The sequence below is a fragment of the Gobio gobio genome (genome assembly GCF_949357685.1).
Source record: "Gobio gobio genome assembly, chromosome: 5".
In the NCBI taxonomy this organism is placed as follows: domain Eukaryota; kingdom Metazoa; phylum Chordata; class Actinopteri; order Cypriniformes; family Gobionidae; genus Gobio; species Gobio gobio.
Window position 1 is genome coordinate 40550058 of NC_137101.1, and position 25744 is coordinate 40575801.

The 25744-nt window shown below is 38.3% G+C and overlaps 2 protein-coding genes across 3 annotated transcripts in view; one reads left to right on the forward strand and one right to left on the reverse strand.

Moving 5' to 3' along the window:
• LOC307126511 (uncharacterized protein) overlaps positions 1-25744 on the reverse strand; it is a 965522-nt gene that overhangs the window by 609255 nt on the left and 330523 nt on the right. The gene's annotated exons all lie outside the window — the stretch shown is intronic.
• LOC307126515 (uncharacterized protein) lies at positions 1304-24730 on the forward strand. 2 transcript variants are annotated; one of them, XM_079817077.1, is made up of 8 exons: positions 1304-1792; positions 14542-14699; positions 15119-15175; positions 15286-15339; positions 22593-22727; positions 22873-22986; positions 23153-23360; positions 23465-24730. In XM_079817077.1, the coding sequence occupies exons 5-8, from the start codon at positions 22609-22611 to the stop codon at positions 23936-23938; spliced, it is 915 nt and encodes a 304-aa protein (XP_079673203.1). In that variant the 5' UTR covers positions 1304-1792; positions 14542-14699; positions 15119-15175; positions 15286-15339; positions 22593-22608; the 3' UTR covers positions 23939-24730. The 2 variants fall into 2 exon arrangements, with proteins under 2 accessions (XP_079673203.1, XP_079673202.1); XM_079817076.1 differs by lacking the exons at positions 1304-1792; positions 14542-14699; positions 15119-15175; positions 15286-15339 and having other exon boundaries at positions 22421-22727; positions 23465-24724.

Genomic DNA, 25744 nt, shown 5'->3' on the forward strand with positions numbered 1-25744 from the left:
GCACTTACGCATCCATTGTATATCCTGCACTTGCTGCTATTGCACTTCTGGTTAGACCTAAACTGCATTTCGTTGCCTTGTACTTGTACTTGTGTAATGACAATAAAGTTGAATCTAAATCTAAAAAAAAAAAACCTGTGTCCCAGGGACACGGATGCACAAACTGCAGCAATACCTACGGAAACAGCAGCAGTCGACCTGTGCCATAACTCAGCCCATTGGTCAATTGTGTATTTTTGTCATTTGATCTTCAGTGGGACATATTGCCATTGTATCAATTAATTATATAACATAACTTATGATTTTACTCATACATTACATTTCAGTTAACTAGTGTTGTCACAATACTGGAATTTCTAACTTTGATACGATACCTAAAAAAGTATCGATATTCGATACCATAGACTGCTTTATTTTTCAGGTAGGTCTAACAGTATTCAGGTAGGAAACTGAATAAAAAAATAAAAGTAATCAAATTTAAAATAACACTGGATAATCTTCATTGTAAAAAATTAAATGCGTATTAATCCATTAGGCAGTTTTGATACAAACAAAATGGCAGAAAACATGAGAAGACGGCTGTCCAGAAGTGGTGTATTAGATCTTCTGTTTGATTCGTTTTCATCTGGTAGGAGTTCATATGTCTTACATTTTCTAGACACTAAATGTAATTTCAGTCAATCAAAGGGATTATAAACTGTGTATTTAAACTTGAAATCACATTTATTCTTTTGCTACAAGATATGATGAAGTAGCTAGCCAAAACACTAGCAAAATATTACCTAATTTCTGGTCAGAGCAAATCTTTACACTTAAGAAACATCACCATAAAAATTCATTTTGGCAATTTTAGGCAAGTGCAGTAATTTTTCAAGCATTTACTTTTTATTTTAAGTGCAAATAAATTTGTTTTAAAAATGAGACATTTTAACTAGACATAATAAGTATTTGGTAAGATTTATATTTTTTTGCAATGAACCTATGAATTTAACATGGTTTACTGTGTTAAAATACTCAACAGAAATTCATTTTCTGCTTAATTGTCAGGAAATAAAGTTGATACCCATGTAGTGGAGTTAGAGGATTTAGATGAGAGTAGACCTGAGAAAGAAGTTAATGACGTAGACATGGGGCAACAGATGGAAACAGCCAGTAAAGCCTCCAGAGCTGAATCAGATCCTGATTTATCGTCAAAAAATGAATTTGATTATAGACCTGAGAAAGATGACAGTGTCACAGGGTGACTATTTTCGTACAGGGAGGAACTAGAAACATAGCTCAAGTTTCCGTGGGGAGTGCTTTCGGTGAGGAACTGAGGAAGCTGCCGGTTCTTCTTCTCTCTGTTTGAACCCAGTTGCAGGACATGCTAAAAGCTGTGAGAGCCATTGAAGTGGTCGAAAATGCTCCCCTCTCTCTCTGTTGAGTCCAGTGGCAGGAAATGCTAAGAGCCGTGAAGTATACGTATCTTCTTTCTGTCTGAGGCCAGCGAAGGGCCTGCTACAAGCTGTGAGTGAAGAGCCTGCTAAAGGCTACGAAGTGTGCGTGCCTTCCTTCCTGTTGGAGTTCAGTGAGGGGCCTGCTACAAGCTGTGAGTAAAGAGCCTGCTAAAAGCTATGAAGTATACGTATCTTCTTTCTGTCTGAGCTCAGGGAAGGGCCTGCTACAAGCTGTGAGTGAAGAGCCTGCTAAAGCTTGAAGAGCCTGCTAAAGCTGTGAATACAGAACCGCTAAAGCCGTGAAGTATCCATGTTCCTCCCCTCTGCCCGAGTCCAGTGAAGAGCCTGCTAAAGCTGTGAGTAAAGAGCCGGTCAAGCCGTGAAGTATACATACCTTTGTCACTGTCGGTGTCTGGTAGAGAGCCTGCTAAAGCTGTGGAGTAAACGTCTTTTTCTGCTTGAGTCTAGTAAAGAGCCTGCCAACGCGGTGAAGTAAACGTCTCTCAATATACAATTTATATATATATATATATATATATATATATATATATATATATATATATATATATATATATATATATATATATATATATATATATATATATATATATAATTATATATACACTCAGGTGCGCGGGAAGATGATTCAGGTTGGGGTTGCTGTGGTATTTTGGGGGGAGGGGGGGGTCACCACATTTGAATAAGAAACAATATCGAGTCTTTAAAACATGAAGCACAACAAGCATATCGGTGAGAACACCCGTTTAAACAACATAGACACACCAGGACATTTGACTGACATCACATTTTTGACATTGTTGATTCTTTTTGCAACCGTAATGGACTATGGCCTACATTAAACCTTTACTTTGGCCTACATTAAGCTGTTTACACTGTCATATACAATAAAAGAGCAAATTGTATAAAATAAAATGAACGCAAAAAACCTGCCTACCTTAAAAGAGCATGTGAGTGAAGCTCATGAACTCCACTCATGAACAGCTCACCGGTAAACGATGCTCCCACATGAAATTTCTCTGTACTGTAGCATAGACTATATACTTGTAGCCATTAAAACACGTATTTAGTTTTATATATTTAAATATTATAATGTTATTTTTCTTATTTCGTTGATGATTATGAAAAGTGAACAGGACACAGATGCGAAATATGTCAGACATGGGGGTCAGAAATTATTTTGACCACTACATTTGTTGAAAGCCTTTAAAGTGAATTTCGTTTTGTATAAATTGTATCTTAATTTTAATATTTTTTTTATCAAACGATTGCCTTGATTTAATAATTAATAAATAGCAGAGTAAGCCGACAATGACATGGAGCCGCCGGCGCCGCGTGAACAACGGCTTAAATGAACAACTACTAGAAAAAAACTTTAGTTGGGGCAGTCCTAGCTACTTATTTCAGACAGGCCTATATTCAAACCAGCATATGTCACAAAGGGAATTCTGGGTTGAGCGCACGGCGCTGAACTGAATGAGCTTTAGAAATGAACGGAATCTGCAGAAAGGCGCTCTCACTCTGGAGGAAATACCGCATCTCACACACCGCAATGGTCACAATATGACCTCATGTAGGCTATGTTTTAAAAACATAATTCAACATATAAATAATAATTTTTAATGGACCACTTAAAGTGTTTATTACAAATAAATTACTTAATGCTAAAAATTAATAAATGTAAATGAACAATTCTGCAGCACCCCCACTTCACGCATCCCTGTCCGCACATGAAGAGAGAGAGAGACAGACAGACAGACAGACAGACAGACAGAGAGTTCATCTGAGGACATGAAATTCCAACAATTAAAAATAAATATATTTTTTTAATTTATTTTTTAGACATTCGTTTGGAATTATCGCACTTGTATAAAAAAAACAAAAACAAAAATCATGCCATTAGTTCTAAAATTAAATGACCTTTAGATTTTTAATAAAAATTCCCGCCCTGCCCCCATCCCACTTAGAGCGGCATCAATTCTACGTGCAAAATAATTTTAATGTAGCCTATCCGAAAATGTCTAAACGAATAAAACTATCTGGGCATGAGTACAAAAAACGACTCTTTTTAAAAACAAAATTTTAAATGAGCAAGCACGGGAGAAACAGAGAGGATCCTTTTTGAAATTCATCACTTCTGGAAGTCAAGATGACAGCGTAGGCATCAGCAGCACTAATGATAGCGAAGCTGTGGACGATAATGTACTGGAGGAGGCAGACAGCCTAGCCGTATCTCATGAGGGACAGTCACAGACGGAACAGCAGGGAGTAATATTACCCTCAGAAGGTGAGGAAATATGTCACAATCCCGGCAAATGGCCAGCAGTAATACATGCTGGACTTAAAGACACTTTGGTACAGGGAGGGCCACATCAAACCAAAAGCATTATTTTCCCAAAAGACAGTGTGAACAGGAGATTTTCAGATGCTCATAACAGTCGCACATTAGCAAACGGCGAGAAACTGGACAGACCATGGCTGGTTTATTCAATTAACAAGGACGCTACGTTTTGCTTTTGCTGTAAACTTTTTTGTGAAAGCGAGAGAAAGTCTGCTCTAGCTAAAGACGGTGTAAAAGACTGGAAAAATCTCTCCAGCATACTGAGCTCAGACAGGAAGTCAGGTGAGCATGCGGATTGTTTCCATAAATGGAAAGAGCTGGAGACACGGTTGGCCAGCCACAACACAATTGATGCGCAAAATGAGTGTAACATATTAAGTGAAACATTACACTGGCAGCAGGTGTTGGAACGTTTGGTGAGCATTGTGAGAGTAATGGCAATGCAAAACATGGCATTCCGTGGCAGCACAGATAAACTATATGAACATAACAACGGAAATTTCTTGAAACTTGTAGAGACGATTGGACTGTTTGATAGTGTTATGGCAGAACACATCAGAAGAATACAGTCTAAGGAAACTCATGTTCACTATTTGGGCAAAGAGATTCAAAATGAAATCATAGGAATGCTTGCGTCTCAGATTCAGCAGGAAATTATCAAAATGCTCAAATCAGCCAAATACTTTTCGTTGATCTTAGACTGCACACCTGACGCGAGTAGAACGGAACAGATGACCGCTGTTGTGCACTTTGTGACAGCACTGGGAAGTAGTGTGATGGTTAAGGAGCATTTCCTAGAATTTACGCATTTAACGGATTCCACCGGTGCTGGCATGACAGATGTCGTGGTTAAGAAACTGGGCGATCTAGGGATTGATATAATGGATATGAGAGGTCAAGGATACGACAACGGATTGAATATGCGGGGGAAACACAGCGGTGTGCAAAAGAGAGTGCAGGACATAAATCCAAGGGCGTTCTATGTCCAGTGCAGTGCTCACTCTCTTAACTTGGTAGTGAATGATGTGGCTTTGTGCTGCCTTCAGGCAGTGTAATTCTTTCAAGGAATACAGGAGGTCTACAACTTTTTCACCGCTTCCACTTCTCACTGGCAGGTGTTAAAACGGCACATAGGTGACAGTGGCCTTACAGTTAAGCCCCTCAGCAATACTAGATGGGAAAGCAGGATTGACGCACTCAAACCCATCCGTCACCATTAAGAAGATGTTTATGACGCTCTTCTATCAGTAGCAGAAGATGATACCCTGACAGGCGTTTGTGGTGTCAGAGCCAGATGTGAAGCGAGAGGCATTGCGAACAAAATCCAAACCTATCCATTCCTGTGCAGTATCATTACATGGTATGACATTTTATATGAAATAAATATCACCAGCAAGATACTGCAGACAATGAACAATGACATTCCACATGCAACAGAACAGTTGAACGCGAGTGCTGTCCAGTGCATGAGAATTAGCTGATGATCTGGAAACAGAGGCCGTCTTCCCTCCACAAAGTGCAGTGCGACAACGGAAAAAAAAAAAAAAAAAAATTTTTTGAAGGAGATGACACACCTGTCATGGACACAAAACAAAACTACAGGGTGGGCTTCTTTAACCAAGTGCGCGACTGTGCCATCCGTTCCGTGGAAGAGCGCTTTTCCCTGCTTCGAGATCATGGGCACGTATTTGGATTGTTATATGACATCGCATCTCTCAAAGAAAAGGAGAATACGACAGTTCTTCAGGATTGCTTAAGACTGGAAAAGGCCCTGACTCAGGGAGACTCGCGGGATGTTGATGGGCATGAATTGTTTGAAGAACTGATTGCTTTGGGCAGACGCCTGGTTGCTGGATCTACACCACTGGATGCGCTAAAATTCATCTGTGAAAAGGGGATGGAATCAATTTTTCCAAATGTTTTTGTCGCATTGAGAGTGCTTCTCACTCTCCCTGTCACTGTGAGCTCTGGAGAACGCAGTTTCTCAAAGCTTAAACTGATCAAAAATTATCTCAGAAGTACAATGACACAAGACAGACTTAATGGACTAGCAACAATTGCAATTGAGCACGAACTTGCTGAAAATATTAAAATCGAGGACGCAATCAAAACGTTTGCCGCTATGAAAGCCCGACGCGCACGTTTCTGAAAAGGCTTTGCCTATGTGTTGTGTGTGTATCAGTCAATGAAAATTGCAACCTCGATCTACTTCTGAGCTAAGTCATGTACATATGTTTAGTTTATATTCTGTATAAACTATTTATTATAATAATTTGTAGTTATTTGCAGCTGTAGCCTACTAGTGGGTATGTGCCTACATATTTTCTTCACGTTCCAGAATAAAAAATTGCATTCTAAAACATGTTTGCACGTTATTTTAGTGTAATTTTATAAATAAACTAAATCTTAATTAATTTGCATGCATCTTAAAGATTGTACCTAATTGTGATTGTGAGGTGGTGGGGGCAGCACAATCGTGTTTTGCTTAGAGCGGCAGTTGAGCTTGCGCTGGCCCTGGGCCCAAGCCGTGAAGTGTACGGACTCTGCTCCCTATTTGAGTCCAGTGAAGAGCTGGGGAAGACACCCCAGAAGGTCTCTTAATGAGATATTTTTTAATTTAAATAAAGAGTTTTTTAGTATTGGACCTTGTTGTCTTGACTATTTGTGTCCTACGGTGCAGCTCCTCACAGTGGTGTGAAAGATAGTGAGTCTGGGGGGTGGCGGCCGGGTGGTCATTCGAGGGCCCAGCGCCCGCCCCGCAACCCCCGTGACAACCGCCCATGGTAGTGATACAGACACAGCTCAACACAGTAAAGAAGATGCAGGAGCTGTACTTGAAACTTCTGCTCTTCAACGTCATAGGCGCCCAAGGCCAGATATGTGGAAGCGAGATAAAGGAGAAGCGTCTTAAGGGGGAGAGTTACAAGAATACAATGGGACAGGAGAGACCACCAAAGACCATGGGCCCACCCTGCACATCACAGCACTGCTTAAAGTCTGACTGAAGAGGAGAGAACAGATATCTTCAACAATTTCTGGTCCATGTGTAACCGTACGCTTCTGTAGTCTGCATTGTGTTGGATATCAGTGAAGAACGACAGGAGAGCGTCGGATTGGGTCTGCATAGAGAATGTATTTTTATATAGACAGGCCTTCACGACAGCTTCAGCTCACATGTCAGCAACACTCTTTCGTTCGGGAGAAAGACAGAAAAGCAAAGAGGAAACAGCAACAAAAGAAACAGGAGAAAACACAGTAACTCCATACACTTAACCTTATACACGACAATATAAACTTAAAAGCACAAAAATATGGTTCGTCAACGCATACCTGCATAGAGAATGTATTTTTATATAGACAGGCCTTCACGACAGCTTCAGCTCACATGTCAGTAACACTGCCAACAACATTTACATTTACATTTTTACATTTAGTCATTTAGCAGACGTTTTTATCCAAAGCGACTTACAAATGAGAGCAAAAGAAGCAACTAGAACAGTCAAGGGCAACAGTATGCAAGTGCTGTAGCAAGTCTCAGTTAATCTAGCTCAGAACACACAGGAGTTTTTTTTTTTTTTTTTTTATAAATAAATTAGACAGAGAGAAAATGAATAGAATGATAAGTGCTATTCTTGATTGGTCAGGTGTTGCTGGAAAATATGTGTCTTTAGGTGTTTTTTGAAAATGGTTACAGACTCGGCCGCACGAGATAGGCAGGTCATTCCACCAGGTGGGAACGGTCCAGGAAAAGGTCCGTGAGAGAGATTTCATGCCTCTCTGGTTTGGCACCACAAGGCGTTGTTCACTAGCAGAACGCAAGTTCCTGGAGGGTGTGTAAGTCTGAACGAGCGAGTTTAGGTATATTGGTGCAGAGCCATTGGTTGCTTTGAAGGCGAGCACCAGTGCCTTGAATTTGATGCGAGCAGCTATTGGCAGCCAGTGCAGACTGATGAAGAGAGGCGTGACGTGTGCTCTCTTCGGCTCATTAAAGACCAACCTCGCCGCTGCATTCTGGATCAGTTGCAAGGGTTTGATAGTGCATGCCGGAAGGCCTGCTAGAAGAGCATTACAGTAGTCCAGTCTGGAGAGAACAAGAGCTTGGACCAGTAGTTGTGTGGCATGCTCTGATAGGAAGGGTCTAATCTTCCTAATGTTGTATAATGCAAATCTACAGGATCGGGTTGTTGCAGTAATGTGGTCAGTGAATTTTAGCTGATCATCAATCACAACTCCAAGGTTCCTGGCTGTCCTGGACGGAGTTATGGTTGATGAACCTAGCTGAATGGAGAGATTGTGGTGAAGTGCTGGGTTGGCAGAGACAACAAGAAGTTCTGTCTTTGCAAGGTTAAGTTGAAGGTGATGTTCCTTCATCCAGGCAGAAATGTCTGTTAGGCAGGCAGCGATACGAACACCAACTGATGGATCATCAGGTTGAAATGAGAAGTAGAGTTGAGTGTCGTCGGCATAGCAGTGATAAGAAAAGCCATGTTTCTGAATGACCGATCCCAGTGATGACATGTAGATGGAGAAGAGAAGTGGTCCAAGCACTGAGCCCTGGGGAACACCAGTGGCTAGATGATGTGACTTAGACACTTCACCTCTCCATGACACCCTGAAGGACCTACCTGAGAGGTAAGACTTGAACCACTGGAGAGCAGTTCCTGAGATGCCCATCTTCATGAGAGTTGACAGGAGGATCTGGTGGTTAACTGTGTCAAAAGCAGCAGACAAATCCAGTAAGATAAGTACTGTGGATTTGGAGGCTGCTCTTGCCTGTCTCAGTGCCTCCGTAACCGAGAGCAGGGCAGTCTCAGTTGAGTGGCGACTTTTGAAGCCGGATTGGTTGATGTCCAGGAGGTTGTTCTGTTCAAGAAACATAGACAGCTGGTTAAACACCACTCGCTCAAGTGTCTTTGCAATGAAAGGAAGAAGGGATACCGGTCTGTAGTTTTCTAAAAGTGCTGGGTTTAGAGAGGGTTTCTTAAGCAGTGGGGTTACCCGAGCCTGCTTAAATGCTGTGGGGAAGGTCCCGGTGTGAAGAGAGGTGTTGACAATGTGAGTGAGTGCAGGAGTAACAGAAGAAGAAATGGCCTGAAGGAGGTGAGTGGGGATAGGATCAAGCGGACAGGTAGTGGGATGATTGGAAAGGATGAGTTTGGAGACAACTGCTTCAGAGAGCAGAGAGAAGGAGGGGAGCGTGTGTGTGATGGTTGTTGAGATGTGTGTGTCAGTTTGTGGTGTGGAGAATTGACTGCTGATGGAGGAGGTTTTGTTTGTGAAAAATGAAAAAAATCAGCTGTAAGAGTTGATGAAGGAGGGGGAGGAGGAGGACAAAGGAGCGAAGAGAATGTTTTGTAAAGTGCACGAGAGTCAGAGCAGTTGTTGATTTTGTTGTGGTAGTATGTAGTTTTAGCAGTGGAGACATTAGTAGAGAATGAAGCAAGAAGAGACTGATACAGGGTTAGGTCAGTAGCATTTTTAGTTTTGCGCCACTTCCTCTCTTCCGCCCGGAGTCCAGAGCGATGTTCACGGAGAACATCGGACAGCCAGGGGGCAGAGGGGGTGGTGCGGGCTGGCCTGGATGAAAGGGGACAGAGGTTGTCTAAGCAAGATGTTAGAGTGGAGCAAAGAGTGTCAGTAGCACTGTTAGTGTCTAGTGCTGAGAACTGAGCAGGTGGAGGGAGTGAGGATGAAACCATAGTGGATAGACGAGAGGGAGAGAGCGAGCGTAGATTACGCCGAAAGGTGATCTGTGGAGAAGTGTGTGTTGTGTCCGGAGTAGGTATGAGGTTAAGAGTGATGAGAAAGTGATCTGAGGTGTGCAATGGAGTAACTAAAGTGTTGTCTGTGGAGCAGTAGCGCGTGTAGATAAGGTCCAGATTTTTTTTTTTTGATTGATTTATTTTGGATTTGAACAAACACCATAATCCAAAGGATAGCATGTTAAAGTGTAAACACTTATTTCCAACATGGTCCTTGGTGTTAAAACATACAACACATAACAAAGACCTATTTCTGGTCAAAAACAATAACATATAATACAAATCATCCAAGGTTTGAAAGCATTCTAAAATCAAAGAATCATAAATCACATAAAATAATCAATCTACACTAACTAAAAAATATATTGGCTACTCTATTCCATAAAAATACCTTTACTTTATATCTAAAAGCCCCCCTGGTATTTACAATTTTGAGGGAAAGTGGCAGATTATTCCATAGTGTTATACCTGTATAAAAAAATGAACTTCTAGCTGCATTGTTGACTCTAGGCACTTTACAAGAACGGACACTGGCCCGAGTATTGTGATTATGCTGTGTATGAACCATTTTTATATGGGAATGTAAATATTTGGGAGCAGAGCCGTTTATAACATTAAACATATGATTCAACTTTAACTGCTCCACTCTAACATGAACTGGCAGCAACCCTACCCTTTTAAAAGCATCTCTACCAATATGAGTCCGGGGTGGTGCATTTAACAGGTAGCGAATAACATTATTTTGCATCACTTGCAGTCTATTTTTAAGTTTAACTGATAATCCACAGTACCAAGCAGAACATGCATAATCAAAATGACATTGAATCAATGATATGACCAGTAATTTCTTAATAGAATAATCTAGATGCCTTGTCCTGCGATACAGGAATTTCAGTTTACCGGCACATTTGGATAATATTTTATCAGCAATAGATTTACAGGTTAACAACTGTTCTAATGTTAACCCCAGGTATGTAACACTGTTCTTAGACACTATTTCAGTGCCATTACATGTAACCTTAAGTGCATTAGTTCTAGACAACTTTCTTTTTGTTCCAAATAAAATGGACTCAGTTTTTCCCAAATGTATTGAAAGCCTGTTGTCTGTAAGCCACTTAATAACACTATTTAATTCATTACCTAGAGTCTTCTCAATCTCGCTGATATCATCCCCAGAAACCAGTAATGCAGAGTCATCAGCATATAAAAGCAGCTTACATTTCACCGCAGCTGGCATGTCATTAATATAAACTAAGAATAAAAGAGGGCCAAGGATTGAACCTTGGGGCACCCCACAAGTAATATCCTGAGGATCTGATATGGTCCCCTCAACATCACAAACTTGAGTCCGTCCAGTGAGGTAAGAGGTGAACCATTTCACAGCAGTATTTCTAAAGCCAATACATTGTAGCTTTGATAGGAGTATTGCATGGTTTACAGTATCAAAAGCTTTTTGCAAGTCAAGAAGAATCATGCCCACATACTTTCCTTCATCAAAGTCTTGTCGAATATAATCAAATAAATGAATAAGACAGGTTTCAGTAGAGTATGCTGCTCTAAAACCAGACTGAAGTTCATACAATAGATTTTGTCTGACAAGGTACTCTTCCACCTGCTCATACACAAGACGCTCAAACACCTTTGATACGGCTGTCAGAATTGATACAGGCCTATAATTACCAACATCTGATCTGTTATTTTTCTTAAAAAGGGGAACTACCCTGGCCCTTTTCATATCGCTTGGAAAGATACCCTGACTTAACGATAAATTTATTATATGGGTAAGTACCCTAGAGATTACATTAGCACTATCCCTTAAAAATCTTGACGGAATCAAGTCCTGTCCAGTGGCTTTGTTAATTGACAATGTGGATAGACACATTCTCACCCTCTCCTCTGAGACAGGGCCAATCTCAAAAGCATCAGGAATAACATGTTTGTTCTTATAAAAGGAGTTTAGAAACGATGGGCCATATCTACCTGACACACTTGGCAACTTCTCAACCAGACTTGCAGCAACTGTTGTAAAAAAGGTATTAAAAACGCAAGCAACCTGTTTTTTTTCAGAAATCATCTTATCCTCAATGACTAATCCAATATTACCAGACTTAGATTTTGATTTTCCCTTAGCGCCCATATCAGTGAGAACCTTCCATAACTTTTTGGGCTGATGTGAGTTGGCAGTAATAGCATCAGCATAAAATTCAGATTTTGTTTTCTGTACCTTGTAACTAGCCTGATTACGAAAATATATATATTTATCATAATCACAAGACAAAGTTGACCTCTTAAACTTTCTGAACCATTTATCACGTTGTCTAATGAGATCCAGAATGTCAGAAGTCATCCAAATTGCACTTCTCTGTTTGATTCTGGTTTCCTTCATTGGTGCAACCTTATCAAGATCAGCTACAAAGTGCTGTTTAAATAAATTCCAAGCCCCATCAGTATCATTGCTTCCTAAAACATCTGACCAATCCCTCCTGGAAAGCCTTTCTTTAAATTCCTCAGCTGTGTAATGTTTAGTGCATCTGTACCTAATTGAACTATGCTTAGGATTCCCAGTCCTCAATAGTGATTTAGAAACTTTGCGTGTGCAAAAAGTGACGTTATGATCACTCAAAGCAATATCGAGGACGCCTGATTGAGAAATATTTTCACGTTCTGACACTAATATTAGGTCCAATAGGGATTGACTATTAACAGACACTCTAGTAGGTTCAGTAATTAACTGTTGTAGGCTACACCCCTTACAAAAAGTTGAAAGAGATTCTTTCAAACTACTATTACGAGCCTGTAGTACATTTGTGTTAAAATCACCCATAATAATACATTCGTTTTCCATACATATAGTACTCTTACAACAAACCATTTCAAAGAGCTCATAAAAATCGGTTTGCTTAGGGGGTCTATAACATACACAAATGAAAATGGGCTTAGTTTTAGGAAGTAGCAGTTCAATCCATGCAGTCTCCAAACCCTCCACCTGGAGATCGGCACGCGGGTTATATGTCAAATCATTCCTTATAAATAGGCACACTCCTCCTCCGTTTCTGCTCCGATCGTGACGGTAGATGGAGTAACCCGTGAGCTCAACTTCAACATCCTGTATTGATCCATCAAGCCAGGTTTCCGACACTGCAATCACAGCAGCCTTAGAGGTCCTTGCAAGTTGACTGAGCTCCTCAAGCTTAGGCAGCAAACTCCTTGCATTAATATGAATAAAATGATGGTTACCTGATTTGTGAATAGCTGTAGTAGATACTTGCTTAAGGTCAAATGAGGTCAGAAGAGTGGTGAAGTCAGCAGCCTGGGGTTTATCAAGGTGGATGTTGAAGTCACCAAGCAGTACCAGAGGAGTGCCATCCTCAGGGAAGTGAGAGAGTAAAATATCCAATTCATCCAAGAAGTTACACAGTTGACCTGGAGGGCGATAAATAACTACATGGATTTTAGCAGGATGAGTGATAGTGATTGAGTGTGATTCAAAAGAGCGGTTGCCAGATAGAGATATAATGGGCTCAATTTTCCAATCATTTGAGATGAGCAAACCAGTACCTCCACCCCTCCCAACCGGGCGAGGGGTGTGTGAAAAAGTGAAATTATTTGAGAGAGCTGCAGGAGTGGCAGTGTCTTCTGGTTTGATCCAGGTTTCAGTTAGAGCCATGAGACTGAGATGTGAATGAGTGGAAAAAGATGAAATAAAGTCTGCTTTGTTTACAGCAGACTGGCAATTCCACAGACCAATTGGAATGGACATTAATGTAGCAGAGGAAATGGGTACACTGCGCAGATTATTAGGATTACGGCGTCTAGAACGTGCTGAGCATGACTTGCGGGTGTTTGAGGTAATAGTAGCGATTTGGAAGCACATCGTGAATACGGGTCAGAGAACCAAACATATAACAACAAGCAAAACACAAAAGTGGACAAAGTAGAAGGAAAGCTATACTCAAGTGCCTTGTCGTGTCCTTGCTCGAGTGGAGTCGCGCAGAGTAGAGTCGAATGGTCTTTACACTCTTCGGGCTTCACACGAGGGCTGCCGCGGAGAACCGCTCACTTATACTCACGTTAATTGTCCTTATTGAATACAGATGGCTACTCCCAGTGAAACGCGTTCGGCTCTCGTGAGGTCACGTGACTAACAAACTTTCAACAAACAGACAACCAACTACAGCACACAGACAACGTTCTGACTAACAGCTGAACTACAGATCACTTAAGAAAATGGAAACAGTACTCACAGACTAGTTGTTCTCCCTGAAGTTCAACAAAAATAGCATTCCAAAATATACCAATCCACAAAAATGAAACATGTATGTTGAATATATATGATCATAAATCTGTTAATTACTAAATAAATAAAAAGACAACTTAAACATTGTGTATTTCTGTGTGTGTGGATTATTTTCAACCAATGCTAACTAATCTGCAGCATGGAACAGCATACCTCTTTTGTTCGGGAGAAAAACAGAAAAGACAGCAAAAAGAGCAATCAGCAGGAATGGCTGCCTGGCCTGAACCACTGTTTGCACAATGATGTAAGGCCGCTGGATTCAATATTAACCAACTGCAGAACCGCAGAACCCATATACGTCACTCAGAGCAGTCTGAGGACAACAGCGCCACGCCTCAGTCTCATGCCGCAAGTGGGCGGAGTTAACGAAAACTAAACAATCGGCATGGCGGAAGAAGAGAACACAGTAAACAGTTGTTTTTGTGTTGTGATTTTAATCTATCAAGTTTATTTGTGTTTATTTGTTTGATCCATCGTTGTTGTATTAACACTTTATACAGCACGTGGCTTTAATCTTTTTTTAAACGAGCTTTACGATGTCTCTCGCGTCTGTTGATATGGTCTTGCTTTAAGTTACATATTCATTGTTTGTGAGTTTACTTTGTTGTTGGCGCTGTATTTTTTATTTAATTACCTTTTCTGATAATGACCAATGTGTTTTATGTGGATTTCTTTTCTAATTTATAGAGGCATATTGCGATTTGGAGATACTCAGCTTTACTTCATTTTCATCAATGCAAGACATTCTGCAGCAGTTTTTACTGCCCAGTGTTTTTAAACTGACCAGATGGCACTAGTTGAATGCACACCTTCAAATTCACTTCAAAAAGCAACTGTCCATGAAGGTATGAATGTTTTGAGTTATTTGTTTATATACAGTGGCAATAAATACTATTTATTAGTTATCCTTTTGGAATTAGTTGGTTGCATGATTTAGTCAAAAATGTAATCTCATCTTCAAAGTTTCAAGTAGATATATTTATATATAAGCACAATGTGCTTAACCTAACAAAATACAAACAATATTTCATGTGTCTGAATATGTCCTTTTAAAATCAAATTAAATACACAACCAAACATGTTAAATGTATTGCCAATTATAGATATTGTTCATTTTGGATGACGTTCTGAAAGTTTCTTTTATATTCTGAATTTGCAGTGGTTGAAGTGGTAATTTTTGCTTGAGAAAAATGAAACTTGGCTCTCTTGTACAATTTTTATGGTTACATTATATATAATATATTTCTGTTTGATTTTGTTGCAGTAAATTGACAAGCAGACTCACCCCAGCACAGGACAATGGAAGCTGATCAAAAACAAGGTTAGTTTTAAAAGGCTCTCATAAAGACATAAGCTACTTATACAGATAGTGTGTTGTTATATCTGTCACATCTTTTCCAGGAATAACTTAATAATGTTCTATTGTTTTAGACTGTTCCACAACAGTTGGTCGGCTCTATTGACTGTGGGATATTCATGTTAATGGTAAGACATTTTTTTTTTAAATAAGAGCTTCTCTTCATTAGGATAAAAAACATGAGGGCTTTTCACACTTGAAATAGTAAACCCCGGGTATACAGAATCCTGGGTTATCTTGCTTCACGTTTCACACTGATCATCATTAACCTGAGATGAACAATTAATCCTGGGTATTCATACACTGCCGTTCCGCACTGTACTTTACTAAACCATGGGATAACATCGGTAACACTTTATAATAACTACACGCTATGAAGCATTAGTTAAGCATTAGTAAATAGTCAATTCATCATTTATAAAGCATTAGTAGACATTAGTAAGCGGTTTATAAATACAGTTGTAAATGCTTTGTTCTTGATTTATAAGCATATCTATAAAGCATTAGTACATAATCAATTCATCATTTATAAAGCATTAGTAAGCGGTTTATAAATACAGTTGTAAATGCTTTGTTCTTGATTTATAAGCATATCTATAAAGCATTAGTACATAATCAATTCATCATTTATAAAGCATTAGTAAGCGGTTTATAAATACAGTTGTAAATGCTTTGTTCTTGATTTATAAGCATATTTATGAAGCATTAGTACATAATCAATTCATTACTTTTTAAAGCATTAGTAAGCGGTTTATAAATACAGTTGTAAATGCTTTGTTCTTGATTTATAAGCATATCTATAATGCGTTTAATAATTGTATTTTCATACTTTATTAATGATCATTTTATCATTTCTAAATTAAGTATTTCATTATTTACAAACCAGTTATTTAGGAGTTGTCAGCGGTTCATAAGATCATTTAGAAAGTGTAAGCAAAGGATTAATAAACTATCTAAATCTACATTTATACATCTTATTATTTAGACATATAGAAGTAGTTACTCAGTGTGTTAATAAATGCTTTATTAACATGTATTCCTACTGTAATTCATGATTAATTCAGGTAGTTATAAAACATTTAGTAGTTGTCAGTTAACTATTTCTGTGAGCTAATCTAAAGTGAGGACTATTTATGCCTTGTAAAGCATTTACAAATGAGATTTAAAGGCTCAGTTCTCTTCTAAACAGAAAAAGGAAATGAACAATGCAGAGGGTTACAGAACATAGATATATTTATTTCAGGAGGTACAAAAATGTGCAACTGTACACTTGATATAAAATGAAAAAAAAAACATCTGCAGTATCAAAAATAAAATAACAAGGAAATAAATAAGCAACAAGATTAACAAATAATAACAAAATAAGCAATAAATTAAATATAAATAAGCAACAAAAATAATATATACGTAAATAAATTAAGCAGCAAAACAAAAAAATAGAATGAAGAAAACAAGCAATATTTTGGTGTGGTAAGGCTTTCTTGTTTCTGTTAGTGTTGCAAAATCAATTTCAAACTGAAGACTTACAATTAGCTGAGATAGAAAAACAAATATACTCAACTGATAATCAAACGATATATGAAATGTACGTTATATCAATTCTTGCCATCTCTCAACACTGGTTACAATATGACTACTAAAAAAAAAACTGTTCAACTGTACACTTGATATAAAATGAAAAAAAAAAAAAAAAAAAAAAACATCTGCAGTGACAGAAAATAAAAATGTCTATTTTGTCAAATGTAAACATAGCTGATTACAGGATAAAACAAATAAATAAAATACAATTTTTTTTTTATAAAACAAATAATAAAATATTATAAAATATTTCACAGTGTACAAATGACCTCAAAACTAACCTTTTAAACAATAGAGAACAGCAGTGCATGATAAACGAGTTTCAGTTCACTTTCTTTTTAGGGGCAGCAGCTTACCGGAAGCCTTAAAGGCTTTAATGGTATCCTCTACTCCTCTACTATTGCAGTAGCACATTGTGTGGCAAATGCACTAAGTTTAACCTGACTGCTGTGGTTTTTAAGGAGTTCCTTAAACTTGTTAGGTGCAGTAATGTACAACTCAGCGATTGGAGCATTGACCACCACTGTGTTCCGGTCCACCCCAACATGCTTGAAAGCCCCTGACATGGTCCCTCCTCTACTGAAGTGACGAAGAATTCTTTTGTATCGGGTCACCACCTGCTGTGGTGTTTGAGCTGTAATTCAGAGAACATAGAATTAGTGTTGGTATTTGGTTTTATTTTTCTAAATAAAGAAAAATGTAATATGTATGTACGGTATACTGTCCATGTCCAGAAAGGTAATAAAAACATCATCAAAGTAGTCCATGTGACATCAGTGGGTTATTTAGAATTTTTTGAAGCATTGAAAATACATTTTGGTCCAAAAATAACAAAAACTACGACTTTATTCAGCACGGGATCTGTTGTCAATCCGCGTTCACGACTCCACAGTGATGCTGCTGACGTGTTATCTGGTGCACCCAAGCTTCGTTTATAGTCTGAGGGAGACGCACGCTGTAACTCCGGAGCATAGGGGGGCGGTAATGCACCATAAAGCTGGATGCCAACCACCGTAAAACACGAAGAAGAAAACGACGTATGCTGTATTCAAGCGTCATTGAGGAGTCGTGAACGCGGATTGACAACAGACCCGGAAGACAAAACAATGCTGAATAAAGTCATAGTTTTTGTTATTTTTAGACCAAAATGTATTTTCAATGCACCAAAAAGTTTTAACTAACCCACTGATGTCACATGGACTACTTTGATGATGTTTTTATTACCTTTCAGGGCATGGACAGTATACCGTACATATTCAATGGAGGAACAGAAAGCTCTCGGACTACATCTAAAATATCTCAAACTGTGTTCCGGAGATGAACGGAGGTCTTACGGGTGTGGAACGACATGAGGGACATTAATAACATAATTTTCATTTTTGGGTTAATTAACCCTTTAAGTTAAAGAATATTTCTAGTTATGGGGTAGTTGCTGTAGTTTGTTGTTACTTCTAGATTAAGTCAAGTCAAGTCGACTTTATTTATATAGCGCTTTTAACAATGCAGATTGTTTCAAAGCAGCTTTACAGTGTTAAACAGGAAAATAATGCAACATAATTTTATTCAGCCATCTAGCCATTCTGGAGAAAATGGTGATGTCATCAATTCATTTCAATTATCATACAGTGACAGTGTGGGCTTTAGATCAGTAATTAAATAAGTAATTTAGTTTATATGGTTAATTTAGTTTAATAATTAGATTTGTTTTGATATTTAGTTGAAAAATTTAGAAACATTTAGTGTCCCCAACTGAGCACGCCAAGCCAGAGGCAACAGTGGCAAGGAAACCCAAACCCCATTAGGTGACCTAATGGAGAAAAATAAACCTTGGGAGAAACCAGGCTCAGTCGGGGTGCCAGTTCTCCTCTGGCCAATTAACAAACAACGTATGATTATTATTCTGGCAACTTTACAGGTCAGAGGTCATAATAGATCGGAATATTCGAATGATCGGAGTCATCACGCCGGAGACGGGTTTATTGAGGATGCCGTGTTCACGATGCAATTTCAGGGGGAGTCTAATTGACTGATTAAGATTAAGAAACTGGTAGCTTATGAAGTTATGATTTAATGCAATAAATACAGCTTAGAGAACAGCAGTGCATGATAAACGAGTTTCGGTTCACTTTCTTTTTAGGGGCAGCAGCTTACCGGAAGCCTTAAAGGCTTTAATGGTATCCTCTACTGCTGGATCCTCCTGAATTGCAGTAGCACATTGTGTGGCAAATGCACTAAGTTTAACCTGACTGCTGTGGTTTATTAAGTCACCCTTCTCATTTTGTTTTAAGTCTTTTACATGGCTTTAACAAAACATTAAAAAAGTGAAGCTGATATAGACGGCCTACCAGGTTAAATCCCCAATATTTTTTTTTTATGGCACACACATAATGTGACATCATGCAGCAATTGTACAGTTGTACAATTGTAATCAGGTGAGTCAGTGGAAAGGGTGAAAATAGCATTCTTACCTCTCTGACGTGTCTTTGTTTCCATTTTCTTTGACTTCTTCCCATACTTTTTCCCTTTCCCCTTCATCCTTTTTTTCTTCCTGCCCCCCTCTGATGAGGATGTAGAGGAGGAGTCAGAGATATCAGTAGAAGATTCAACTGAGCTGTCACTAGGGGAATTTGGAGACAATGGACTCGCCTGGCTGGAACCTGTGCCTGCTCTTTTAAGAGCTGTTAAAATGGATACAAATAGATACATAAGGCTCACAGCTTGCATCACATGGGACATAGGAACGCAAAGCTTAAAGGGTTAGTTTACCCAGAAATGAAAATCAGCTCATCATTTGCTCACTCTCAAGTCATCCTAGGTGTGTATGACATTCTTCTTTTTATAGAGTTATATTAAAAAAAGTCCTGGCTAATCAAAGCTTTATAATGACAGTGAATTTTGTTCTGTTTTTGAAGTCCATCAAAAAGCATCTGTCCATCATATAACTGCTCCACACGGCTCTGGGGGGTTAATAAAGGCCTTCTGAAGTGAATCGATGCGTTTGTAAAATAATATACAAAAAAATATCCATTTACAAAACTTTACTGGTAAAGTTCCGGCTAATTGCCTTCCGTATTCAATTAATGGAAAAAGTGTTGAAAGTGCCTCTCGCAGTTCAAAACGCTTATGCTATGACTGACGGCCGTACCTGGTAGTGTAGTGACTTTTTCAACACTTTTTCCATAAATTGAATACGGAAGGAGATCGGCCGAAACTTTACTTTATAACATTTTAAATATGTATATTTTTCTTACACAAACACATCGATTCGCTTCAGAAGGCCTTTATTAAAGGGGTGGTAAAACACATTGTTTTGAAGGCTTGATTGTGTTTGTGGGGTGCACTGTAACATGTGTTAATGCTTCGTTTTTAAAAAAAATCATTATTTTTCATATATTTGACATTTATTCTACACTGCTCTGTCCCTCCTTGTAAAACGGTCTGATGCTTTCCGGGTTGTATGAAGCCAGTCCCTCAAAAATACGCAATGGGCTCAGATTGGTTAGCTGGCCCAGTGTGTTGTGATTCGCTAACCGCAGTGTATGTTTGTCGGAAACATCACGCCCCTTACCTTACCGGTAGACTTTGCTTTGGTCAGTATTAGAAACAATGGCGTCAATAAAACCACACCAATCTGAGCCCGAATCAGACCCAGAACATTTTAGTGAAGATGATCGAGCAGAACCTGTTCAGTCCTAATGAGTAAAGACTGCGGATCTATAGTGATCGCTACTGAATGGCACTGTTACTTTTGTATTTTTAGAACGATTATAGCCAAATATCTGTCGCAAGAACTATTAACCCAAAACACTAAACACTGGCTTTACTATAGTAGCCAAATCACACACAGAACCATGTTTAGCATGCCTGTAGATAAACAATACATAAAAGCTCTAATCAAAGAATCATTTACACTAATGCCAAGTTCGCTGTTGAGATTTTAACGTTAGTGTTTGTAACGATAGGTGTTCGTCGGATAACGTTAAGTATGAATGAGCATTTAACAGACTGGTTTGCAGAACAGCGTTGTCATCTGTTTACTTCCTTGCTACAACCTATTACAGGAAAACACATCGATGAAATATAAATCAGACTTACAGGTTGTGGCCCGTAAACAGCTTCTGTTTGTAAATCCAGCTTTCAGGTCAAGCCGTTGTGCATATCCTGCATTGAACTCGCGAACATTGTGAAAGTTTTCCTCCGTGAAATGTGCTGCGGGAGGGAGCCCCGCGCGCGTCGTGCATTCACACACTGGCAGTGTTTGTCTTATGCAGCTGACGTTGTGCAAATCCGGTGTTGAACTCGCGAACATTGTGGAAGTTTCCCTCCGTGAGATGTGCTGCAGGAGCCCCGCACGTGCCTGTTCCCTTCTGTCTCATACACATGTGCATATAACATGTTGTATGTTAAACGCTCTGCAACGCACCCCTGTCCCTATGAAGGCTGAACAAAGCAAGTACCCCAGACCTGCAATCCGGATGAATATAACAGCGTTTCCTCTGCATCGCGGCAACAACACTCCAGCCTAACTATACCACAACAGCGCCGCGATACAAAATGGCCTCACCCCCCCCTATTTAATATTCTCGGAGGAGGGGTTTATGTAAATATTGAGCCTGGTGATGTCACCAACCCTGGAGGAATGTGTGTAGTCGCCTACTGGCCGTTTGCTGTAGTTCTTAGAAACTGATTTCTTTAAAAGCAAATATCTCCCTTTGCTTTAAACTTTGAACGTTGTAACTTTGCAGATGTTGTTTATGCTAAAGCAGCAACATTACACGCTAGCTTAAGTTAGAATAGTGTAATCGTGGTTTACCACCCCTTTAACACCCCAGAGCCGCATGATGGACAGATGCATTTTTATGGACTTCAAAAACATTCACTGTCATTATAAAGCTTGGATTAGCCTGGACTTTTTTAATATAAGAAGAATGTCATATACACCTAGGATGACTTGAGAGTGAGTAAATCATGGGCTAATTTTAATTTTTGCTTGAACTATCCCTCACATAATAAAACTCAACTGTATAATTTAAATACATGTTGTGAGACTTACCTGACGCCAGTTGCTCTTTTAGATAGTCCCTCTCCTTGGTCAGCTCATCAATCTTCTCTTTTTGCCACTCTACTCTCAGCTTACACATTTCCAACTCATGGGATTTTCTTTTGTCTGCCAGATGTGCAGTGGGGGCCATGGAGACACCTAATTGAAAGTAACTCTACATTATTTAATGAACTGAGAATGTTCGATTTACTTTCTTGTTGTCTAACAAACTTTCATCACACTCTATACATTACACAAAGAGAGTCAAAAATGTAATTACAAAATTCACCCGTTGATAGCCAGGCTTCCCGAGAGTGCATGCGGTGCACTCCCCCCACCCACTCTCCCCCAGGGCCTCTAACTAGTGAATAGCTTGTTAGCTATTATCAATAATTTGTGGCAGTAAACAGAATTACATACTCACCACTACTGCCACTGACGGACATCTCATCCATTGCATCCATTTCCACGCTGGCATTCTTTTTGCCCCGCGTCCGCACGCTTTTTCGACTTTTGTCGGAGTTCTCCATGTCAGAAACACACTGCTGCACCATTCCTTTGTCCTTCATTGATGACGTTAGAACACGCGAGCAGCGCGGGTTTTCCTTTGTTTGTCCCACATTGATTACGTATGAAAGCAGGAGCGCGATTTCTCCCAACCATCAAATCACACACTTGCTGTCACTATAAAATATCTAAAGAAATTGTTTAATTAAAAAAAATGAGATTTACCCGGCTAAAGAAGCTTATTAATTTGCACAGTTCTCTAAAGACAACCATGAAGCTGATTAAGTGGCTTCAGAAAAGGAAACTGCTAAAAGCAAAAATCAAATGCAGAATATGTCATCGAGAAATGAAAATGAAGAAAAGGAGAAACACTGGAGATCAATATGCTTGGTAAGATATAAATGTATATTGAATTAATTAATTAATTAAGTATATTAAATAATTTGCAATGTCTGTGATCATGTTGGACACTAAAACACAACTGCATGAATCTCCTTTCTAAAAACAGTATTTTATTATTTATTTGTTACAATAGGATTTGTCGACAAGCAGCTCATGAGGGAAAGGCAAAACAAATGTCTGTCAGGCACAAATCAATCTTCAGTGGATCAAAGGTCTCCTTCAGTAAGTGGATGCAATTCATGTACAGGTATGCAAGTAATAACAAGTAATATAAATATGTATATCATAAACTCACTTTCTTGCTGTTCTCTTTGTAATTTTCATAAAATGTGAAATATTTAAAATAATGCATACAATGTCAATTATTTTACATGAAAGCGCTCATAAACAACATGTTCTATTTGACTTCAAAGGTTTTCTCAGGGTCTACGGTTACGGCAGATAGACATGATGGATGACAGCATTGCAGGCAGTTCAGCAACTCTTAGTAAAATGGCAAAGAAAATAAGGGAAGTCTGTGTCACAGCAGTTGAAAGGATGAGAAGGCGTACAGGCCAGCAGATTGGTGGAAGAAGGGAGTTTGTTGTGATCGACGAAAGCCATTTTCGGCACAAAAGAAAGGTATGTTATATAGCCACTTTAAATAAATATGTACTACACCAAAGGTATTGTTAATTATAATGTATCTGTGTATGTCTGTGTTTCTTGTGTTTCTTCTCCATTAGTATGGTAGAGGTAGAATGGCTGGAGGGTGGAAAAGAAAGAAGTGGGTATTTGGGATGTTAGGTGTCAGGCATCGTCATCAGCAAAGATCTGGAAAACCTATTCTTCGTCTTGTGGAGAGAAGATCTCGAAGTCATCTAGTCCCATTGATTGCACATCATGTGAGGCCTGGGTCATCAATTATCAGTGACGAGTGGCGTGCTTATCGCACGCTCCCTGCACTAGGGTACAACCATCACACTGTCAACCACAGCAGGTGGTATGTAGATCCCTACACTGGTGCTCATACCCAGCATATTGAGAGGGCCTGGAGATCCTACAAGGAGCAGATCTGGAGGCTCAGGGGAAATCGAACTGAGAGTTTACTTTCTGACCACCTTGCAGTGATTGAGTGGAATGAATGGCTGGCAAAGAAAAACAAAGATGGTGCATTTGGCAGATTGATTCATGACATTTCAAGACAGTACAAGTGTTGAGAGATGGCAAGAATTGATATAACGTACATTTCATATATCGTTTGATTATCAGTTGAGTATATTTGTTTTTCTATCTCAGCTAATTGTAAGTCTTCAGTTTGAAATTGATTTTGCAACACTAACAGAAACAAGAAAGCCTTACCACACCAAAATATTGCTTGTTTTCTTCATTCTATTTTTTTGTTTTGCTGCTTAATTTATTTACGTATATATTATTTTTGTTGCTTATTTATATTTAATTTATTGCTTATTTTGTTATTATTTGTTAATCTTGTTGCTTATTTATTTCCTTGTTATTTTATTTTTGATACTGCAGATGTTTTTTTTTTTTCATTTTATATCAAGTGTACAGTTGAACAGTTTTTTTTTTTAGTAGTCATATTGTAACCAGTGTTGAGAGATGGCAAGAATTGATATAACGTACATTTCATATATCGTTTGATTATCAGTTGAGTATATTTGTTTTTCTATCTCAGCTAATTGTAAGTCTTCAGTTTGAAATTGATTTTGCAACACTAACAGAAACAAGAAAGCCTTACCACACCAAAATATTGCTTGTTTTCTTCATTCTATTTTTTTGTTTTGCTGCTTAATTTATTTACGTATATATTATTTTTGTTGCTTATTTATATTTAATTTATTGCTTATTTTGTTATTATTTGTTAATCTTGTTGCTTATTTATTTCCTTGTTATTTTATTTTTGATACTGCAGATGTTTTTTTTTTCATTTTATATCAAGTGTACAGTTGCACATTTTTGTACCTCCTGAAATAAATATATCTATGTTCTGTAACCCTCTGCATTGTTCATTTCCTTTTTCTGTTTAGAAGAGAACTGAGCCTTTAAATCTCATTTGTAAATGCTTTACAAGGCATAAATAGTCCTCACTTTAGATTAGCTCACAGAAATAGTTAACTGACAACTACTAAATGTTTTATAACTACCTGAATTAATCATGAATTACAGTAGGAATACATGTTAATAAAGCATTTATTAACACACTGAGTAACTACTTCTATATGTCTAAATAATAAGATGTATAAATGTAGATTTAGATAGTTTATTAATCCTTTGCTTACACTTTCTAAATGATCTTATGAACCTCTGACAACTCCTAAATAACTGGTTTGTAAATAATGAAATACTTAATTTAGAAATGATAAAATGATCATTAATAAAGTATGAAAATACAATTATTAAACGCATTATAGATATGCTTATAAATCAAGAACAAAGCATTTACAACTGTATTTATAAACTGCTTACTAATGCTTTAAAAAGTAATGAATTGATTATGTACTAATGCTTCATAAATATGCTTATAAATCAAGAACAAAGCATTTACAACTGTATTTATAAACCGCTTACTAATGCTTTATAAATGATGAATTGATTATGTACTAATGCTTTATAGATATGCTTATAAATCAAGAACAAAGCATTTACAACTGTATTTATAAACCGCTTACTAATGTCTACTAATGCTTTATAAATGATGAATTGACTATTTACTAATGCTTAACTAATGCTTCATAGCGTGTAGTTATTATAAAGTGTTACCCCTAATCTGGCACTTCCTCATAGCTCAATCCCACCAGGATTAATATACAAACACACTACCGGTCAAAAGTCTGAGAACGGTAAGATTTTTTAATGTTTTTACAGAAGTCTCTTCTGCTCACCAATGCTGCATTTATGTTATTAAAAATACAAAAAGCTGTAATATTGTGACAGTTCTGTTGTGACTGTTTTCTATGTGAATATATAGTAAAGTGTCATTTATTCCTGTGATCAAAGCTGAATTT

Coding starts and splice junctions, on each gene's coding strand:
- LOC307126515 (XM_079817076.1), top strand. CDS start 22,552: ATGAGATTTACCCGGCTAAAGAAGCTTATTAATTTGCACAGTTCTCTA. Junction 22,728..22,872: donor ACTGGAGATCAATATGCTTG/GTAAGATATAAA, acceptor TTGTTACAATAG/GATTTGTCGACAAGCAGCTC. Junction 22,987..23,152: donor TGGATGCAATTCATGTACAG/GTATGCAAGTAA, acceptor TTGACTTCAAAG/GTTTTCTCAGGGTCTACGGT.